Source organism: Lampris incognitus, chromosome 9, assembly GCF_029633865.1.
Source record: "Lampris incognitus isolate fLamInc1 chromosome 9, fLamInc1.hap2, whole genome shotgun sequence".
Taxonomy (NCBI): Eukaryota; Metazoa; Chordata; class Actinopteri; order Lampriformes; family Lampridae; genus Lampris; species Lampris incognitus.
This window is the reverse complement of record NC_079219.1, coordinates 43,123,970-43,146,853: the sequence shown is the minus strand read 5'-3', so window position 1 is coordinate 43,146,853 and position 22,884 is coordinate 43,123,970. Positions and strand designations below refer to the sequence as shown.

The 22,884-nt window shown below is 43.0% G+C and overlaps 1 protein-coding gene across 1 annotated transcript in view; it reads right to left on the bottom strand.

The window, feature by feature from the left end:
- Positions 1-22,884, bottom strand: part of LOC130117477 (aldehyde dehydrogenase, mitochondrial-like) — a 60,326-nt gene that overhangs the window by 12,030 nt on the left and 25,412 nt on the right. Inside the window, exons 10-11 of the mRNA XM_056285563.1 lie at positions 6,129-6,293; positions 5,426-5,583 (exon numbers count right to left, since the gene is read on the bottom strand). Of these exons, the coding sequence (XP_056141538.1) occupies positions 5,426-5,583; positions 6,129-6,293 (323 nt within the window). The remainder of the gene's footprint in view (positions 1-5,425; positions 5,584-6,128; positions 6,294-22,884) is intronic.

Here is a 22,884-nt window from a genome sequence, read left to right as displayed (position 1 = left end):
TACTGATTTTCAAGAATAAGGGTGGGGTTCTGTTTTTTGTTTTTGTTTTGTTTTTACTGTAATGTTGGTGTTTTGGGAAAAAATATTAATGACAAAAATAAATAAATAAGGGTGATGTGCAGAGCTGTAGAAACTACAGAGGTATAAAGCTGATCAGCCCCAGCATGAAAATATGGGAAAGAGTAATAGAAGCTAGGTTAAGAAGAGAGGTGATGATTAGTGAGCAGCAGTACGGTTTCATGCCATGAAAGAGCACTACAGATGTGATGTTTGCTTTGAGAATGTTGATGGAAAAATATAGAGAAGGCCAGAAGGAGTTAGCTTTTGTCTTTGTGGATTTAGAGAAAACATATGACAGGGTGCCGAGAGAGGAGGTGTGGTATTGTATGAGGAAGTTGGGAATGGGAGAGAAGTATGTAGGAGTGGTGCAGGATATGTATAAGGGCAGTGTGACAGTGTTGAGGTGTGTGGTTGGAGTGACAGATGGGTTCAAGGTGGAGGTGGGATTATATCAAGGATCGGCTCTGAGCCCTTTCTTGTTTGCAATGGTGATGGACAGGTTGACGGACGAGATCAGGCGGGAGTCTGTGTGGACTATGATGTTTGCGGATGACATTGTGATCTGTAGCGAGAGTAGGGTGCAGGATAAGAGCCTGGAGAGGTAGAGGTAGCACTGGAGAGAAGAGGAATGAAAGTCAGTAGGAGCAAAAGAGAATACATATGCATGAATGAGAGGGAGGACAGCAGAATGGTGAGGATACAAGGAGTACAGGTGGCAAAGGCGGATGCATTTAAATACTTGGGGTCAACTGTTCAAACTAATGGAGTGCAGTAGAGGTGAAGAAGAGAGTGCAGGCAGGGTGGAGTTGGGTGGAGAAGAGTGTCAGGAGTGATTTGCGACAGAAGGGTACCAGCAAGAGTTAAAGGTAAGGTTTACAAGTTGGTAGTGAGACAAGCTATGTTGTATGGTTTGGAGACAATGGCACTAATGAAAAGTCTGGAGGCAGAGCTGGAGGTAGTAGAGTTGAAGATGCTAAGATTTTCGTTGGGAGTGACAAAGGACAGGATTAGGAATGAGTATAATTAGAGGGAAAGCTCGGGTTGGATGGTTTGGAGACAAAGAGAGAGAGGCAAGATTGAGACGGTTTGGACATGTGCGGAGGAAAGATGCTGGGTATATTGCAGGGATGGAAATTAGCACCCGCTACACGCCAAATGCGGGTGGATTTGCATATTGGCGGGTGAATTTGCTCAACGTACCAGCCACGGTGGCTGGTAAAGAAAAGTAGCAATTTGTGACACACTGAATTGCGAATCTGCCTTATTTTCCCCCCTATGACCCACCCTACTCTGTCTCTGGTTGGCTAGTACTTGTTGCCATCGTTGGTTAGCCAATCAGAGGCAGAGTATAGGGACGCTTGTTTTGCGAGTCTGCTAATTCACACAGACACTTTCGAGGACGAGGAGAGAGCCAGAAAACACAATGTGGCGTTACATCGCAGGGGTTAAGAGGTCTGCAGAGAAAACATCCCAGGAGGAGACACAGGTTAAAGAGGCAAAGACGAAACGAAAACGTTTTTTTTTAATGAGAATTGGAGAATAACTGACAACGGAGACAGAGAGTCCCATGATTGGTTAGTTTACGACAAGACAAGCCAGACAATTTTCTGTTCGGTATGTCGTCAACACACTTCGGATGCCAACAAGAAAGCTAACAGTTTCATTATTGGGACTAAAAACCTAAAATTGGAAGCCATAAAAGACCATGAATCATCCAAATGCCACATCCATGTAATAAAGATAGTACAGGGAAAATCGACCCCACAGGATACCGCTGCCATGAAGGCACTAAACAGCCTGAAGACAGCCCAGTTGGAGAAGATGAGCCTACTGTTTAGAAATGCCCACGCAATCGCGAAAAAAAGAAGGCCGTTTACAGATTACGTGTGGCAATACAAGTAAATCGTAATTTTTTAAAAATCTATTCACTAACGTTAGATTAAGTGTTGAATTAAGGTCAGAATATAGCTGTCATGTAATGTCATTAGCTAGCTAACGTTACGTGTAGTTAGCAAGTAAATCGTCATTTACTAACGTTAGACTAAGTGTTGAATTAAGACCCATACTGACACAATTCCTTCTACTTTTTACAGTCTTGGTTTATGTAATAATAAAGGGAATATTGGTGGCACTGATACACTGGTTATTTTTTGACAAACATGTTAAATGTTTTAAAGGTAGTGTACACACTTTTGAAAACCATAGAAGAGTAAATTAGATTTTGAAAATAGTATTTTAAGAGTTTAAATATTTAAAATAGCCTATTGCTTGAATATTGTAGATCTTGTTTTATTATTTTTCACATGCAGTTACACACTGCCGGTTAAAACAAGAAAGTGGCTGGTAAAAAAATTGAGTGGCTGGTAGATTTTGGAATCCGCCAGCCACAGTGGCAGGTGGACAAAAAAGTTAATTTCCACCCCTGATATATTGGGAAGCTGCCAGGGAAGAGGAAAAGAGGAAGACCAAAGAGGATGTTTATGGATGTGGTGAGAGTGGCTGCAGGTGGCTGGCTTGACAGAGGAAGACACTGAGGAGAAGAAGAGATATAAATGGATGATCCACTGTGGTGACCTCTAACGGGAACAGCCAAAAGTAGTAGTAGTAGTAGATGCTGGTGCAATTTGGCCTCTTCAAGTTCAACTTTATTGTCACATGTATTAGAATACAATGAAATTCTTGTGCTCCGGCTCTCTCTGCCTTAACACACAGGACACAGGGGCACACCAGCCCCAAAAACACTACAGACCTACATAGACTATGCACACATGATTTCATATATTATATACATAATATAAAAAAGTACACGATAACACAACACTGTAAAGTGCATATGGGTGTGTCAGCTGTTCAGCAACCTTGCCTGTGGCAAGAAACTATTACTGAGACAGGTGGTGTGTGATTTGATTCTCAGGTAGCATTTTTTTAGATAGAGCGAGAACAGAACATGAGCAGGGTGGCTGGTGTCACTAATGATGTTTTGGGCTTTCCTTTTGCAGCAAGTGGTGTAAATATTATGAAGTTGCGGTAGATCCATGCCAATGACTTTTGCTGCTGTCTATACAATCCTTTGAAGCAGTCTGCAGTCCTGAGCAGTCAGGTTGCCAAACCACACTGTGATACAGCCTGTCAACACACTCCCAATGGTACTGAGATAAGAGTTCACAGGAGTTTTGGTATTCATACCAAAACTCTTGAGATGCCTCATAAAATACAGTCTCTGCTGTACCTTCTTGAGGATGCAATTGGTGTTGAGAGACCATGTGAGGGTGTCTGTGATGCGTAAACTGAGAAATCTAAAACTGCCCACAATTTCAACAGATAACCCATTGATGGAAATAGAAATGTGATTTCCCCTGATCTTTCTAAAGTCAAAAATGACTTCTTTTGTCTTATTGACATTTAGAGAGAGGTTGTTATCAGGGTACCATATGGTTAAATCTTCCACTTCCCTCCTATAGGTCCTCTCATCACTGTCACTTTTTAGCCCAATCTTGTCCACTATAAGTAATCACGACTTTTCACTCTGGTTGATTCCTCTTCCAGTCATTGGGTAGACCCAGTGTGGGCCGAAACCAGTTGGCATTCTCCTGACCTTCTGTTTGTGATTTTGTTTTACTTTGAGATGCCCTTAACTAATACAGGCATTCTACAGGCAATCTACATCCATGACTTGGTGCGAGTGTGCCTGAAGTAAGCCCAGGGGCTCCCCTTTTCTATAGTTGACCTTATTGACTTCAAGAGCACCTTGGATTTACCTGGATTTTACTACTTTACTACTGTGAGCACCCGGTATTTTTTCCTAATATTATTCTTAACTATCAGTGGAAGCCACAACAGTCTGTAAATGGACTGTGTAAGCTTTAGCTGGTCACTGAACATACCGCCCAAATTTCAAGCACTGATGTGAAATCTCAGCGAACAGAATTAAGCATAAAAAAATGCCATTTCAGCAGTTAGAAATACACTCACCGGCCACTTTATTAGGCACACCTGTCCAATTGCTCGTTAACGCAAATTTCTAATCAGCCAATCACATGGCAGCAACTCAATGCATTTAGGCATGTAGACATGGTCAAGACGATCTGCTGCAGTTCAAACCGAGCATCAGAATGGGGAAGAAAGGTGATTTAAGTGACTTTGAACGTGGCATGGTTGTGGGTGCCAGACGGGCTGGTCTGAGTATTTCAGAAACTGCTGATCTACTGGGATTTTCACGCACAACCATCTCTAGGGTTTACAGAGAATGGTCCGAAAAAGAGAAAATATCCAGTGAGCGGCAGTTCTGTGGGCGAAAATGCCTTGTTGATGCCAGAGGTCAGAGGAGAATGGCCAGACTGGTTCGAGCTGATAGAAAGGCAACAGTAACTCAAATAATCACTCATTACAACCGAGGTATGCAGAAGAGCATCTCTGAACGCACAACACGTCGAACCTTGCGGCAGATGGGCTACAGCAGCAGAAGACCACACCGGGTGCCACTCCTGTCAGCTAAGAACAGGAAACTGAGGCTACAATTCGCACAGGCTCACCAAAATTGGACAATAGAAGATTGGAAAAAACGTTGCCTGGTCTGATGAGTCTCGATTTCTGCTGCGACATTCAGATGGTAGGGTCAGAATTTGGCGTCAACAACATGAAAGCATGGATCCATCCTGCCTTGTATCAACGGTTCAGGCTGGAGGTGGTGGTGTAATGGTGTGGGGGATATTTTCTTGGCACACTTTGCGCCCTTTAGTACCAATTGAGCATCGTGTCAACGCCACAGCCTACCTGAGTATTGTTGCTGACCATGTCCATCCCTTTATGACCACAGTGTTCCCATCTTCTGATGGCTACTTCCAGCAGGTTAACGCGCCAAGTCATAAAGCTCGAATCATCTCAGACTGGTTTCTTGAACATGACAATGAGTTCACTGTACTCAAATGGCCTCCACAGTCACCAGATCTCAATCCAATAGAGCACCTTTGGGATGTGGTGGACCGGGAGATTCGCATCATGGATGTGCAGCCGACAAATCTGCAGCAACTGCGTGATGCTATCATGTCAATATGGACCAAACTCTGAGGAATGTTTCCAGTACCTTGTTGAATCTATGCCATGAAGGATTAAGGCAGTTCTGAAGGCAAAAGGGGGTCCAACCCGGTAATAGCAAGGTGTACCTAATAAAGTGGCCAGTGAGTGTATAGTCTAGCTTTATAATTTTTCATAACCTCAATAAATTTCCCAGACATTTGATCAATTTTATAATATTCCAGGTGCTTTCCATGACCAGAAAACCAATCTATATATTTCCTAATTAAATTGGAATAATTGAATACTAAATAATAACAGAATATAAAATAGATCAAAAGGATAATCCTACCAGACAGTTCCAGCACGGAGTCTGTTAGAGATATAGTGAGCCTTATCAATGTCTCTTGTGAAAACAGCTGCTGCCAGGCCGTATTTCGTGTCATTAGCTCTTTCCACTACTTCCTCCAGCGTTTTAAACTTCAGGATTTGCATCACTGGGCCAAAGATCTGATGAGAAGAAAAAGAGTAAAGACAAAACTGAATGATGAGGAAGAATCAAAAGGAAACGGCTGGTGAGAGAAAAATAATAGGAAAATAGGCATAATTGGTTTTACAATGCTCTTTGGTCTTCATTTTCACCCCTTCAGATTCACAGCCTGACCAATGAGACAGACACACACACACACACACAGAGTGCCATGAAAAAGTATGTTAGGGACCACACTGCCCTCCCCAATCGGGGAGGGGCCTGGAAAAAGTGGCCTAAAAATTGTCCACTCAACCAAATAGTTTCTGATTCGTCTGATATAATTCAAAATGTAACAAAAAAATAGGCCTTTCCATGTGGTCATTTAATATAAACTATTTATTCATTGAATTTACAGAAAATGTGCTATATTGTTATATGTATTGTTATCATGATATGAATGACCTGTATATCGTGATATGAATGACCTATATGAGATTTTGGTCATATCACCCTACTCTGTGGAATGGTAAATAAAACATAATTCCTTTTTTTGTAGTGTGATGCAATTACTATCCTTAACTACCTCCTCCCTTGCAATGGTCATGTTGTCCTGGACATCTCCGAAGATGGTCGGTTGGATGAAATACCCTCTGTCTGCAGCTTCACCACCTCCACACATTAGCTTGGCTCCCTCTCTCTTTCCACTGCTGATGTAGCCGAGAATCTTCTTAAACTGCTCCTCATCCACCTTGAGAGGGAAGCACAGAGAGAGAGAGGGAAAAGAGTGGGAATATGTAATACAGATGTAAGATAGATTTGGTAAAGGGAGAACCTCTCCAATTTTTTAGTTGGCAACACTGCAAGATCATAAAACTCATGCAACACCGGTCATTTAAAATATCCACTTTTGAAATTGTTTTATTAGCGACTGAACAGTAAGTGCCATATTCCTCCTCCTAGTGTTACAGATGTTCAGTCACTGGTGGCTCAGACACTGGTAAACAGTGCTTTCTATCAAGCATTAAACATTGGGAAACAGTTTTCAATTTAATGTTACTCTCTAAAATGAGAGCATTCAACTTTCCCCAGCCACTCTCCCCTCCCCACCGAACCCCCACCCGCACTCAGGATCTGTGTGGAGAACGTGCACCAGCTTTTCCAGACAGAAGACCAGGAAGGCACCGGGCCCGGATGGCGTGTCAACCTCCTGTCTGAAAGTCTGTGCTGACCAGCTGGCCCATTATTCCGAAACCACAATAGTCTGAAAAATGTCCCATTGGACCAAAGGCCCATTTGTCCAACAGCCCATTATCCCGAAAAAAAGCCCACTGCTACGAAGGCCCATTGTTCCGAACATATACCACTCTCCCTTGAGTTTTTTTTGCCCTCAATATTCTAGTGTATTTTGACCTGCAAACGTTTAGTCTGACACTAGGGACTTATCATTTAGCAGGTTGCAGGTAATTGGACAGCCTGCTAGGTTTACATCTAGTGTGCATGTGGAGTCAGCTGGTTTTAATTAATATGTTTAGTCAGGGAATTTCTCACAGATTTCTAATAGATTATCAGATTGACAGCTTGGTCTATAACAGTGGTGGCTAACCATGTGCCATGGAGAGCCATGTGTATGCAGGTTTTAATTCCAACCCGACTCCACACCAGGTGATTTCACTGATACAATCTTCCTCTTTGGTTGAAGGGTTGCTAATCAGTGAAATCCCCTGGCATGGAGTTCGGCTGGAATGAAAACCTGCATACACATGGCTCTCCACGGCACATGGTTAGCCACTCCTGGATACCATTGACACCATCTCCCTACCCTGTTGTATTGCTCCCAAGCTCTCCTCTCCTAAATGTGTGAATCACAGTAATTTAATAAATCATTCCTACCACTGGTGGTGGTGAAATGTGCAACGAAATCTATTTATATAAAGTGAGAGTGTATGTTTGTATGTTTGCTTAAAACTCCAGAAATACTCATTGTAGAACAAAAATAAAGTTATCTTTAGAATTAGCACTTTCCAAGGATTGCACAGTTTGAAAAATATTTCAAAAACCAAGTAAAAAATTTGATTTATTTGCGAAATTTAGTTTATTTTGTGGCGATTTGCAGCGAAGGCGGCCAAGAGCGTATGTTTGTATGTTCGCTTAAAACTCCAGAAATACTCACTGTAGAACAAAAATAAAGGTATCTTTAGAATCAGCACATTCCAAGAACCGCACAGTTCGAAAAATATTTCAAAAACCAAGTAAAAAATTTGATTTATTTGTGAAAGAGGCATTCCAACGATGCTTTGTGGAGACTTCAGGCAAATCCTTCCAGTGGTCAAGGGAGGCACTACACCTAACACTGTCAATGCTAGCCTGCAGGCACGCAATGTGGTTTACCCTGAGGCGCTTGCGCACTGAGCGATTAAATACACACACGTTAGCAAAGAAGCTTTATGAATGGATTGAAAATTGTCATTTGATAATTTTCGTTAATAACATTCGTTTTTTCGACATTCGTTTATCACATGTATCATATTGTGTAGGAACCAGATTTGTTTTTTTAATTGTATTTGCTACCCCCTGGTGGTTGTTCTTAGTAGTTCCTTTTGTTAACCCCGGAAACAGGAAGTGCTCCACTTCCTCTCGAGATCTTGCCAGAGACGGCCCATGTTACTGCTAGTTACAATACGACGCAATCCTTTCCTTCATAGCTTATACATGGCATCATCTGTAAGTTGCATTTTTTATTGGTATAAAAGTAACATGTATGCGTCATTATGTGTTCTTTGTTGTTTAGTACAGTAGCGTAATATTTTCATTTGTATATCTTCTTTGTCCACAGTTTCACACTTATCCTGATTAAACTGCCAAATTCAACACATCTGTCTGTTCCTTGGAGCTTGATTAGGAGAGTGTTTAGCTGCCTGTATAGCCAATTACACAGTCATGAGGACAACGCTTAGCGAGGACAGAACACATATCATAAATTATCCTATATTTCATCATTGATTATATTGTAAAGATCAGATCGTGTTGGTTGTTTTGGTGAGAACATTTTCCTGGGGCAATGCTGGGTACCTCTGCTAGTACCTAATAATCTACAGACTCAAACATTTAATGTTATCAAAAGTGTGACCACATATCGTCCAAAGCGTTGGTCATCAAAATTGTCAACTAATAATAATAACTTTATTTATATAGCCCTTTTCTAAAACACTGTTACGAAGTGCTTTAAAAAGAAATAAAACCAGACAAGGCAAAAATAAGAGTAAGACAAATAAGAGTAAAAATAAATACAGTATAAATAAATAAAAAAAAATATCAAACATTTGTAAAAGCTTCCATAAAAAGAAAAGATTTAAGACAACATTTAAAAGAAGCTAGGGATTTGGTTCGTCTTAGCTATACAGGAAGAGAATTCCATAGTGTGGGGGCTCTAACAGCAAAAGCCCGATCACCCTTTGTAATAAACCGAGACCTGGGAATAACCAGTAGGGCGCCGTCTGTGGATTTTAATGGTCGAGGGAGCATATACCAGGTCAAGAAATCAAAAATGTATGTAGGAGCAAGACCATTTAAAGCCTTAAAAGTGAGCAATACATTTTTAAAATCAATTCGGAATATAATGGAACCAGTGTAGAGAGGCAAGCACAGGAGTGATATGGTCATGCCTCTTTGTCTTGGTAATGAGCCAGGCAGTGGCATTTTGTACCAACTGGACACAGTGGAGGGAGCCCTTGTTGATACCAGAATAAAGTGCATTACAAGAGACAAACCGAGAATAGATAAAAAAGCATGTACAACATTTTGCAGATCAGCAGTTGATAAAAATGACCTAATTTTGGAGATTAGCTTGAGCTGGAGAAAGCGTGACTGAACAACATGTTTGATTTGATTATCAACACTGAGTTTAGCATCGAATATTACCCTCAGATTCCTAGCAGCCTGCTTAAGACTACCTGACAGATCACCAAGATTAGCACCAAAAGGGCTGATGGAATTTTTGGGACTCAACAGAACGACCTCAGACTTATCATCAATAAATTTGGGAAGTTTTTCGGACATCCAGGATTTAACGTCAGAGAGGCAGGTTGTGATATTTGCCAGGGCGCTAGGATCTGTGGGTTTTAGTGGCATGTATAACTGAGTGCTGTCAGCACAAAAATGGTCGAGCACATCACAATTTTAGAATGACATGGCCAAGGGGCAGCATGTATATAGAAAAGAAAAGGGGCCCAAGAACTGAGCCTTGAGGGACACCACAACTCAACTGAGCCACCGAGGAGATAGTTACCCAGGGGGAGAAGAAAAAAAAGTTCTGTTGGTGAGGTAAGAGTGTAATAAGCTAAGAGCCACGCCCTTGATGCCAACCCAAGTCTCTAACTGATGAAAGAGGATGCTGTAATCAACTGTGTCAAAGGCAGCACTTGAGTCTAAAAGAACTAAAATCAAGCAGTCACCTTTGTCTGCAGTCTCGGTACTATGAAGTGCTCTAAAACTAGACTGGAAACTATTAAAAACACTATTAATGTTCACAAAAGAAATCAAGAGAGAATGAATTACTCTCTCCAGAACCTCAGACAGCAAAGTAAATTTGGAGATTGGTCTGTAGTTACTTAGGGGCAGGGGATCTAAATTAGGTTTCTTCAGCAATGGGTGAACAACGGTATGCTTTAAATGGTCAGGAAAAGAATCTGAATTTTTTTTTTTTTTTTTGTTTTTGGATTTTTCCCCCTTTTCTCCAAATTGTACTTGGTCAATTACACCACTCTTCCAAGCCATTCTGATCACTGCTCCAACCCGTGCCGATCTGGAGAGGGCTGCAGACTACCACATGCTTCCTCTGATACATGTGGAGTCGCCAGCTGCTTCTTTTCACCTGACAGTGAGGAGTTTCACCAGGAGGACGTAGCGCATGGGACGATCATGCTATTCCCCCCAGTTCTTCCTCTCCCTGAACAGGTGCCACGGCAGACCAGAGGAGGCGCTAGTGCAGCGACCAGGACACATACCCACATCCGGCTTCCCACTAGCAGACACGGCCAATTGTGTCTGTAGGGGCGCCCGACCAAGCCAAAGGTAACATGGGGGTTCGAACCAGTGATATCCGTGTTGGTAGGCAATGGAATAGACCGCTATGCTACCCAGACACCCCAAGCCAGAGAATAATTAAGAATTTGCAGAATAACATGGCTGATGGTTGAAAATACCTCCTTGAGCAGCTTAGTGGAAATATGTCTAAGATGCAGGGGAAGGAGTTCATACTGGAGACTATACTCTCTAACACTGAAATTGGAATTGGTTGAAACTGGGTAAAAGAGGCAGAATTAACATGGGAAATGGAGTGAATGCAAAAGCCTGGCTGGATTTGGGACCTGATACTCTCCACTTTATTTATAAAATGAGTGAGACATTTTTTGGACAACTCAACATCAGGTCCAAAAAAAAAAAAAAAGAGAAAAAAAAAAAGAAGAAAAAAAAAAGAAGTGGAGGGACCATTAATAACAGAATCAATTACCCTAAAGAGAACTTTAGGATTGTGGCCATTTCTTGATGTTAGCTCAGAGAAGTATGCTGATCTCGCATCTTTAACTGCCTTCTGGTAAATTAACATTTGATTTTTAAGGCTGTTATGTGTTAATTCAGACTTGTTGACCTTCCATTGTCGTTCTGATTTTCTACAGCGTCTTCTAAGGGCATTAGTGTGATCATTCAGCAAGGGGAGGTTATTTGATTTTGTTTCCTAGTTTTAAATGGTGCAATTTGGTGGAGGATGGATAGATAGGCACTGATCGTTGCATCAATTTACCAGTGCATCTTGATTGAGAAGGAATAAAGAGGGATTAAAGGATGATGAATTAAAGCATCACAGAATTTAACTGCAGAGCCAGCATTGAGAATGCAAGAGCATGTTTTAGAATAGTGACTAGGAACAGCTGGACTTTGAAAATGATAGCTTTATGGTCCGATACAGGCATATCCATCAGATTAAGACATTCGAGAGAGAAACCAGATGAGAGTACAAGCTCTAAGACATCGGCCTGGATCTTGTGGGGGTCGGCCCGGGTCTGTCCCCTCTCAACGACGAAGCCCAGGTAGTCAACGGAAGGGGAATGGAACCGGCATTTCTCTGCCTTGATGAAGAGCCGGTTCCGGAGGAGACATTCGAGTACGCGGCGGACATGCTGGACATGTTCCTCGAGGGTCCTGGAGAAGATGAGGATGTCATCGAGGTAGACAACGAACTCGTCAAGCATGTCGCGGAGAATGTCATTCATGAGAGCCTGGAATACCGCCGGGGCGTTGGTGAGGCCGAACGGCATGGCTAGGTGCTCACAATGACCCCGGGGCATCTTAAAGGCTGTCTTCCACTCGTCCTCCTTCCGGATCCGGACCAGATGATAGGCACACCGGAGGTCCAGCTTAGTGAAGACAGTACCCTGGGTCAGGGGCTCAAGGGTGGAACTCATGAGGGGAAGGGGATACCTGTTCTTGACGGTTATCTCATTGAGTTGGCGATAGTCAATGCAGGGCCAGAGGCCCCCGTCCGTCTTCTTCACGAAAAAGAATCCAGCTGCCACCTGGGAGGACGGGGGCCGAATGAGCCCGCTGCCAAGGACTCAGAGATGTACTCGTCCATTGCAGCCTTCTCAGGGATGGTCAGACTGTACAGGCGACTGCTGGGAAGGGGTGCCCCAGAGCGGAGGTCGATAGCACAGTCATACGGCTGATGAGGAGGAAGAGATTGGGCTCGGGTCTTGCTGAAAACCTCCCCTAGATCATGGTACTCGGGGGGAACAGAGGAGAGGTCGGGAGGAGGGGCATTCGGGGGCACGTCGGGGGGATGGGCCAGGAGCAGCCTGGAGACATTGGGCATGACAGGAGGAGCTCCACTCCATGATGGTACCGGAGGCCCAGGCGATGTGTGGCTCATGCTGCACGAACCAGGGGCGCCCTAGGATCACAGGGACTAACGGGGACTGGATAATGAGGAACCGAAGTCTCTCCACATGGTTCCCGGCTATGGTGAGAGAGACAGGGTGGGTGCGTTGGGTGACGCTGGCCAGGCAGCGCTCGTCCAGCGCGAAGGCCTCCATGGGCTTCTCCAGCGTCTCTAGCGGGATGTTGGCCTGGGCAGCAAACTCTGAGTCCCGGAAACATTCATCAGCTCCTGAGTCGAGGAGTGCACCCACCGTGAGCCGCTGGTCAGCCCAGGCCAGGGTAACACTAACCAGATGGTTCTGTGGGGCAGGACGGCGGGAACAGGAAAGGCAGCTCACTAGGATCTCCCAGGGTCCCAGTGAGCCTAGTCTTTTAGTCGAGTGGGGCAACTGCTGATCAGATGTCCCTTCTGGCCGCAGTAGAGGCATTGACCCACCTTGAACCGGGCCTCCCGTTCGGCCGGACTAAGGCACGTGCGCCCCAGCTGCATAGGTTCCTCCCCTGTCATGGTCTGGGGCGTGGAGGGAGAAATGGCCACAGGGAACGTGGGGCGAACAGGAGTAGGGGTTCTGTCAGGGGTGCTGGACGACTGGGGAATGGACGGGGATCCACGCAGGGCTCGCTCACGCCTCCTCTCCCGGAGGCGTCCATCGATGCGGATGGTGAGCTTGATCAGGTCATCGAGGGAGGTGGGCTCCTCCCAGGTGGCTAGCTGGTCCTTGACAGCCTCGCTGAGACCTCTCCGGAAGGTGACCCGAAGTGACTGGTCGTTCCAGCCACTCTCAGCTGCGGCCAGCCTGAATGCCACTGAGTAGTCCGTGACACTGCCACTGACCTGCTGGATATTGCTCAGCCGAGCACCAGGGTCCTGACCACAGACTGGACGGTGGAATACCTTCCGTAGTTCCGCCACAAAGTCCTCGTAGGTGAAGCATAAACTGGCCCTCATGGACCAGGAAGCAGTGGCCCACTGAACTGCTCGGCCTGTGAGCAGGTTGGTCATGTAAGTCACACGGGCAGCATCAGAAGTGAACAGGCTAGGTTGGTACGTGAAGACCAGCTCACACTGCATGATGAACGTGGCACAGGTCTCGAAGTTACCATCAAATGGTCGTGGACTGGAGAGGCAGGGCTCCCGGGGAACTGGGTTGAGCCCCACAGGGTTGACTGGGGCAGTGGGCCCAGGGGGCGGGTTACCCACGACTCCAGGAGCAGGCTGGCACAGCGACTGGGTGGCGAGAGCCGCCGTGATGGTCTGCAACTGCCGCAGGATCTCTGCTTGTTGGCTTGCCAACGCCGCCTGCTGGCCCATTAGGTTATCCACAGAGGCCTGGAGGGGCTGGACCCAAGTCTGGAGATCCCTCACAGCGACAGAGGCTGCCTCTAACTGCTGGGTGTGGGAATTGGTCAGGCAGATCTGTTCAATGAGAGCTGCTTGAACCGGACTGGTCGGTACGCTCTCTGTGCCGGCTGGTGTCGTCAGGGCCAGTTCGTACTGTTAGGGTTTGTGGAAGACCCCAAGTGCACGACACCAAGCAGAGATAGAGTTCGCCGAAACTGGCGTACTTTATTAACAGTTCATACAAAGGTCCAACGGGACAACATACACGGCAACGAAAAGAGTCCGGCGAGTCGCTTTTCAGGTAGCCACCAACAAACAGAAAATACGGGAAAACTCACGGGTAATCCAAATTGCCGATGCGGCAGGATGATTCCCCAGGGAAAAAAACTCTGCAGAGAAAATAGCAAATCCACGGGTTGAGATAAACTCGGAGAGAATACACAGGGAGGGAAGCGTAACCACTTCAACAAGGATGTTACGGCACGAACTGGCAACGGGCTCCGGGAGACCGGCAAACTTAAGCCCAGCCCTGACAACTAAGCCCAGCCCTGACGAGCTGATTGGCTGCAGGCGCAGGATGGGCGAGCCGTAACATTTCCTTTGATAAGCACATTAAAGAAATCACCGAGACTGCATTTTTTCTGATATGTAATAGCTAAAATTTGACCTTTCTTGTCAATGGCTGACGCAGAGAGTAATACATGCATTTGTTTCATCCAGACTTAATTACTGTAATGTTCTGTTTTCAGGTCTGCCACATGCTAGTACTAAAGGGGCAGCACGGTGGCCCAGTGGCTAGCACTGTCACCTCACAGCAAGAAGGTCCTGGGTTCAAACCCCCGGGTTGTCCAACCTTGGGGATCATCCCAGGTCATCCTCTGTGTGGAGTTTGCATGTTCTCCCCGTGGCTGTGGTGGGTTTTCTCCAGGTGCTGCAGTTTCCCCCACCATCAAAAAACAAAAAAACAAACAAACATGCATGTGAGGATTTATACTCCTGTCTGTGCCCCTAACCAAGGCAATGGGAAAAGAAGAACTGGAGTTGGTTCCCGAGCGCAATATCAAGGCAGCAGACCACTGCTCCTAGCTATACAGACCACAGCTAGGATGGGTTAATTTGCAGCACCTGAATTTACCCAAGGGGATTAATAAAGTCTTCAGATGATTCAAAATACTGTAGCTAGAATTTTAAGTAAAAGGAAAAAAGATTGATCATATTACACCAATTCTTGCCTCCCTTGATTCCCATCCTATCGATGTTAGATCAGACTTCACGGTGCTTCTGCTGACTTATAAAATCCTAAGTGGGCTTGTCCCATCATACCTGTCTGATCTCCTTAAACTATATATTCTGTCTCAAGCCCTCTGCTCTCAAAATACAGGTCTCCTGTGTGTACCCAAAGTTAAAAAGAAGTCAGCTGGTGGCAGAGACTTTTCCTATTGGGCCCCATCTTTATGGAATAACCTGCCTGCTGCCATCAGACAGAGTCTGTTGAGTCCTTCAAATCCAACCTTAAATCTCATCTCTTTGCCTTAACCTACAATTAGTTGTCTAAAATTGAGTACTTCACGACCTGTACAGCATGGCATGTAGGCTTCTGTCTAAATGAATTTACCAAGCACTGTTCCGCTGATGAGATTAGGGCAGCATGGTGGCCCAGTGGTTAGCACTGTTGCTTTACAGCAAGAAGGTCCTGGGTTTGAACCCCAGGCCATCCCAGGTCTTTCTTTGTGGAATTTGTATGTTCTCCCCATGTCTACGTGGGTTTCCCCCGGACGTTCCGGTTTCCTTCCATCATCAAAAAATATGCATGTTAAGGTTTTTACTTCTACCTGCGCCCCTGACCAAGGTGATGACAAAGAACTGCAATTGGTCTCCAGGGACAGGCACTGCAGCTGCTCACTTCTCCTAGTGTGCACGGCTGCCCACTTTTTCTAGTGCGTGTATAGAGGATGGGTTAAATGCAGAAAATGAATTTAACTATGTATGTACAGTGACAAAGTATTTTCTTATAAAAGATAACAGAGTACAGATATTGACTATTGCAACGGTTTGTTTCTTTTCGCCCTGTGATGGACTGGCGGTCTGTACGGGGTGTCTCCCCACCTGCTGCCCAATGACCACTAGGATAGGCTCCAGCATCCCGCAACCCCAGTTGGGATAAGCGACTTGGATAATGGATGGAATTGTTCTTTTCTCTCACGTCTTTTCTCTCTCTCTGAATTATGTCTTCTCCGGTCTCTTCTCTGGTGTATGTGAATGGTGTGATGTGAGTCTTCCCTGTGTGCACATGTAATCTGTCCTCCTACCAGGTTGCCATGGTGATGGTGGTTGCCACCTGGATGCTGCATGGCAGCCTCCTCATTACATTCTTTATATAGCTCATAAATCCATGTAATTTTGTTATCCTGTTTCAATGTTGGCCTGGCGGCCTGTCCAGGGTGTCTCCCTGCCTGCCGCCCAATGACTGCTGGGATAGGCTCTAGCATCCTCGTGACCCTGACAGCAGGATAAGTGGTTTGGATAATGGATGGAATGGATGGATGGATGTTTCAATGTTGTATCTCTCTCTCTCTCTCTCTCTCTCTCTCTCTCTCTCTCTCTCTCTCTCTCTCTCTCTCTCTCTCTCTCTTCTCTCTCTCTTCTCTCTCTCTTCTCTCTCTCTCTCTCTCTCTCTCTCTCTCTCTCTCTCTCTCTCTCTCTCTCTCTCTCTCTCTCTCTCTCTCTCCAATGTGTGACTAATGTCTTTTCTTGTCTCTTCTCCCATGTATGTGAATGGCGTGATGTGAGTCTCCCCTGTGTGCATGTGTTGGCTATATTATCCGTACATAACATGTCGTTGACACCACAGTGATAGCTCAATCCATCTGGCCAAGTCATTTCCTGTGGGTGACCTGGGCTCCATTCCTGTATGAACATACTTTTTTGTTCTTGCAGAATAATGTAACACACAAGTATAATTTATCATTATTAATTAAATAGTTAAATAATAAAATTACAATTAAATTAAATTTGCAATAATATTTAAAGCTTATTTTGACAGATACGCCCATTCAACAGGCTAAACCACTGGATATGTTAAGACTCATTGAGGTCATCATCAGGTGTAATATAGCTAATAGATTATCATCAGTTTTCTATGTTCTCTAACATTTTGAGGTGAATCCTGTTTCAAGTCCTCTCCTTTTTTGTTTACATATGGGCAAGAACAGCTATTTACTAAAGAAGAAAAGAAAAAAGAAAGGAAGGGAGGGGGAAGAAGAAAAAAACAAAAATATTATTTTGTATGTGGACAAACTTGTTTATTTAGAGGCCTTTGAAGGGCATTAGTTATTCATACTCCATAACATGTTGCTCAACAGGTCAACTTGTTTTTGGGGAGGTCTGCTTTCCTTAATTAAAGGAGGGAGACATTATGTTTAGGGAGATAGAGTGGCTGGTAATGTTTGACTACTCCTCACTGTTTGTGGAGTGGTCTTCAGCTTTACTGGGATGTTCAACAGGGTGGGGGGGAAGAAGACTGGTTTCAGGGCTTTGGGGTTTGTATATTGGGTTTGAAGTGATTAGAAGCATTCATATTTGTTATTCTTATTTTTTTTTAGTTAAAGGTACGTTTCTGAGTCTTTCTATCATCACCTTCTTAAAATAATGGCCTAAGTCATATTTTTAATTTTTTCAAAAAAAAAATAAACTGAAACAAAATTCGTGCGTTTATCCTGTTTTTTGAAAAACTTGAAAATATGACTTAGGCCATTAGTCATATTTTCAAGTTTTTAAAAAAACAGAATAAACTGAAACTGAAACAACATCTGTCAGTTTATTCTGTTTTTTGAAAAACTTGAAAATATGACTGAGGCCATTATTTTAAGAAGGTGACGATATGAGAAATACATTAGGAATTAGTAGTTATGACCAGTAGACTAGAAGTTAAATTTACTTCTTGGAATTGCAGAGGGTTGCAAAAGATCGAAAAAGTAAAACAAGTGATGGGGAGGTTAAAAAATATACAGTCAAATTATTTTTCTTCAAGAAACACACTTGGCAGTGAAAGAAGATATTAGGATTAGGAAGAGGTGGCAGGGGTAAGTATTTGCAGCACCTTTAACTACTCAAACGGGAGGGGTTATGACTCTTATCCACAAATCTGTCCCACTGAATATTACAAAGGCAATTGAAAGATAAAATGGGCAGATATCTGATAATTCAGGGTACTCTTTATACAGAATGGCTTAATTTGGTTAACATTTATGCACCAAATAAGGATGACCCAATTTTTTTCAGTAATTTATTTTTCAATTTGTAGACCCTCAAAGGCCAATATATATTATAGCTGGAGATTTTAACTGTACATTAGACCCTAATAAAGACAGGTCATCACAAGTTGACAAGACTCATAATAAAAGTAGGGAAATAATACACCAATTTGCTAAAGAGTTACATTTAAGGGACATATGGAGGGACAGGAACCCTGAAGTATCAATGTATTCATGTTTCTCAAATACACACAAATCATATTCCTGAATTAATTATTTTTTAATTTCGGCAAGTTTGATATGCAAAGTTAAAGACTATAATTATGACAGTATTTTGATTTCAGATCATGCCCCAAATAGCCTAATTTTTTACAGACCCAGGGCTGCTATGTGACCCACCAAGATGGAGATTTCAACAAAAATGGCTACAGGGCCCAGAATTAATTTATTTTCTTGGAAAACAGATTGATTTGTATTTTGCAGTTAACACTTTTGAAACATCTGCAAGCCCCAGATGGGAAGCTTTTAAAGCTTATGTTAGGGGTGAGATGATTAATTTCACGAGTTCCAAATCTAAAAAAAGCCAACTGGAGTCAAAAGTTAAGACCATGGAGCACAAATACTTTAAGAATCCCTGTCCTAAATTACACCAAGATTTTTTACTATTAAGGTCACAATATAATGACATTTCAGCCTCTAAAGTAGCAGAAAATCTACTAAAACTTGAACAGAACATCTCTGATCAAGGTGAGAAGCCTGGTAGGATTCTGGCGTGGCGCATTAAACAACTTCAAATTGAGAAAACGATCACTGTATTTAAAAAATGGCAGAGGGGAGACCATCACAGAACCTTTTGCAATAAATGAGTCATTTAAGGGTTATTAGGAAAGACTGTATAGTGCTGAAACAGACCAAAGACAACTAGACCAAAACACATTCCTAAACAACCTCAATATTCCAAAAATCTTGGAGGAGGAAAGTTTGAAGTAAGGGACAGAATTGACCATAGGGGAGATCTCTGAGGCGATAAAGAACATGAAATCTGGAAAATCAGCAGGACCAGATGGTCTACACATTTGTAAAATAATTGAATCAAAACTAAAAAACACCCCTTTTGGAAATGTTTTCTGAATCTGTTCAAAAAGGGATACTCCCACCCTCCCTGAGAAGGGCCCTGATTACACTCCTTCCAAAACCTGGAAAATCAAATGATAAATGTGAAAAAGTGTGCCCCATCAGTCTCTTGAATTCAGACTTGAAGATACTTTGTAAAATATCGGCAAAGAGGCTGGAACATCTGCTACCAGGAATCATAAAAGAAGATCAAAGTGGATTTGTTGTGGGTCGTCAGGGATTTCACAATGCCATAAGGATTTTGAACATTCTACATGCCCAAATGGGGGCATCAGATACAGCTTTCTTGGCATTAGACACTGAGAAAGCTTTTAACAGGGTGGAATGGTCTAATTTGTTTCAGCTCCTTGGTCGATTTGGTTTTGGGGAGAATTTTTGCAACTGGGTAAAACTTTTGTTCATTGACACTTATGCAGAAGTAATTACTAATAACATCATATTAAAAGCAATAAGGATTAGTAGAGGTTGCAGACAAGGATTCCCTCTGTCCCCACTTTTTATAATCGCGATCGAACCATTTGCGATTGCTGTGAAAGAGCACCCAATGATTACGGGCATAAGTACAGGACGATCAGAACATCGCATAGCTCTTTATGCAGACGATGTGATTCTATTCCTTAGGAAATTAGGAGATTCTGTCCTGGCTCTTTTGGATGTGATAAAAGAATTTGGCTGTATCTCTGGTTACAAAATAAACAACTCAAAATCCTCCATAATGCTCCTTAACTCAGAGGAGAGGTCTAAACCACCCAAACATGTTGGTCATTTTAGAACAGTAAATACTTTTACTTATTTAAGAATCCAGATTGTTCCCAAATTGGAACATCGGAGATTCCAACTACAATCCTATTATAGCATCTATTTCTAATTCGGTTGATAGGTGGTCAAAACTCCCAATTTCCCTAATCAGAAGAATTAATACACTCAAAATGAATATACTCCCCAAGCTGCTATACTTGTTTCAGAATATTCTCTTGCCACCGCCACCAAACTTCTTTTCTAGAATGAAGATATTATTTAGTATTTTTTTATGGAAGAATAGACACCCCAGACTATGTTTATCTCTTTCATTTTACCTTATGATAGAGGAGGGTTACAATGTCCCAACATGCTGTGGTATTACTGGGCAGCTCAATTAAGAACATTGATGTTTTACTACACAGCAGAAAACTCTCCAGCATGGAAATACACTGAATCATACTCTTTAAAGCTACCACTTCCTACATACATCTACTCGGACAACCCCAAAAACCTCAAAAAGATAACACCCGACCCTATAGTCAAAAACATGATAAGTGTATGGTATGAGATTAAAAATTACTTGAAGATAATGTCTTCCCTCTCTTGCTTTAGTCCAATCTGGGGTAGTAACCATTTTGTGCCAGGTAAAGCTGACAGGGGCTTTAAAATATGGGCTGACAGCGGGGTAGGACGGTTGAAAGATATCTTTGGTGCTCAGGATGGGAGTCTTAATGTTTGAAGAACTTGTCATTAAATATAATATCCCCCGTAAGGACTTTTTCAAATATTTACAGCTCAGGAGCTTTATTGGAGCTAATCAAAATCAATCCATGGTGGTCCCTTCTTTGTCTTTATTGTAGAAAGTTCTAATCAAAAGCCCCTTTGGGAAGGGTTACTATCTGAAACTCTATTACTTGTTGTTAGAAAATTCTTCAGAATCCTCAGACTCTAAACTTAACATATGGAAAGTTGACTTACAGGAAGAACTGACACTGGAACAATGGAGCAAAGTATGTGAGGTAGCCCAAACACAGACAGCTAATACACGGTTAAAACTTGGCTAATGAGAGTGTATATTACACCAGAAAAACTTAATAAATTTAATACTAACATTCCAGACCTATGCACCAGATGTGGTGACGATAAGGGTACATTGTTCCATTGTTTCTGGCAATGTCCCAAAATAAGGGGATTTTGGGAAAATGTTAGACTAACTGTGCAAGTGATTTATTGATTAAATTATAGTTGGAGCCAAACTTTTTTTTTTTTTACTCGGCCTCTGTCCAGATGGGCATAATATAAAACATAGTGAACAAATCTTTATTAACATGTGTTTCTTACAAGCAAAAAAGGGATTGCTCTAACATGGAAAATGATGGGCAGTCCAAGTATTACACAGTGGTTTAAGGAACTATCTGTATGTTTACTTTTAAAAAGAATAACATAAACTCTTAAAAAAAAATAAGAGATGTTTCAGAAAGTGTGGGGCCAATTTATACATTACATCAAGAACAATGATTCATCTCACTTAATGGATGAGTCTGGGGTAGGGTAACAGCGCCCTCTGCAAAAACATGGCTGTCTAAGCTACTTACCTGGATGAATGTAGTGTAAAATTTGGATGGCCCCTCATACTCTAGTGCTTTCATTGAAAGTGCCTTTTTAGTACTACCATTATTTGTTTTTGTTGTATGTGTCTAGAGATGCATATATAGAGATGCATACATTTGTATGCAGATGTAATTTTCATGTATGAAGAATGTGGGTATGTTTATTATACATATACACACATTAGCAGCTGATGAGTGCACGACGCACAAACCAGGCCTGTACTGCAATGCATTAAAACTTTTTTTTCCTGTATCTGTGTTGATATTCTGCTCCTCATTAGTGGAGCACTAATAACACCATTGACGCACGCACGCGCACGCGCGCGCGCGCACACACACACACACACACACACACACACACGAAAGTATTGGGACACACCTCTTAATCATTGAATTCAGCTGTTTAATTCAGACCCATTGCCACAGGTGTATAAAATCAAGCAGCTAGCCATGCAGTCTGCATTTACAGACATTTTTGAAAGAATGGGTTATTCTGAAGAGCTCAGTGTATTCAAGTGTGGTACTGTCATAGGATGCCACCTTTGCAATAAGTCAGTTCGTGAAATTTCTTCCCTTCTAGATATTCCACGGTCAACTGTAAGTGGTATTATTGAAAAGTGGAAGCGTTTAGGAACAACAGTAACTCAGTCACAAAGTGGCAGACTATGTAAAGTCACACAGCAGGGTCGATGAGTGCTGAGGCGCATAGTGCGTAAAAGTTGCCAACGCTCTGTTGACTCAATAACCGGGGAATCCCAAACTTCCTCTGGCATTAACATCAGCACAAAAACTGTGCACCGGGAGCTTTATGGAATGGGTTTCCATGGCCGAGCAGCTGCATGCATGCCTTACAACACCAAGCACAATGCCAAGCATCGGATGGAGTGGTGTAAAGCATGCTGCCACTGGACTCTGGAGCAGTGGAAACTTGTTCTGTGGAGTGACGAATCACGCTTCTCTGTCTGGCAGTCTGATGGATGAGTCTGGGTTTGGCCGACGCCAGGAGAACATTACCTGCCTGACTACATTGTGCAAACTGTAAAGTTTGGTGGAGGAGGGATACTGGTATGAGATTTTTCAGGGGTTGGGCTAGGCCCCTTAGTTCCAGTGAAGGGAAATCTTAATGCTTCAGCATAACAAGACATTTTGGACAATTCTATGCTTCCAACTTTGTGGGAACAGTTTGGGGAGGGCCCTTTTCTGTTTCAGCATGACTGTGACCCAGTGCACAAAGTAAGGTCAATTAAGACATGTTTGGGTAAGTTTGGTGTAGAAGAACTTAACTGGCCCGCACAAAGCCCCGACTTCAACCCCATCGAACACCTT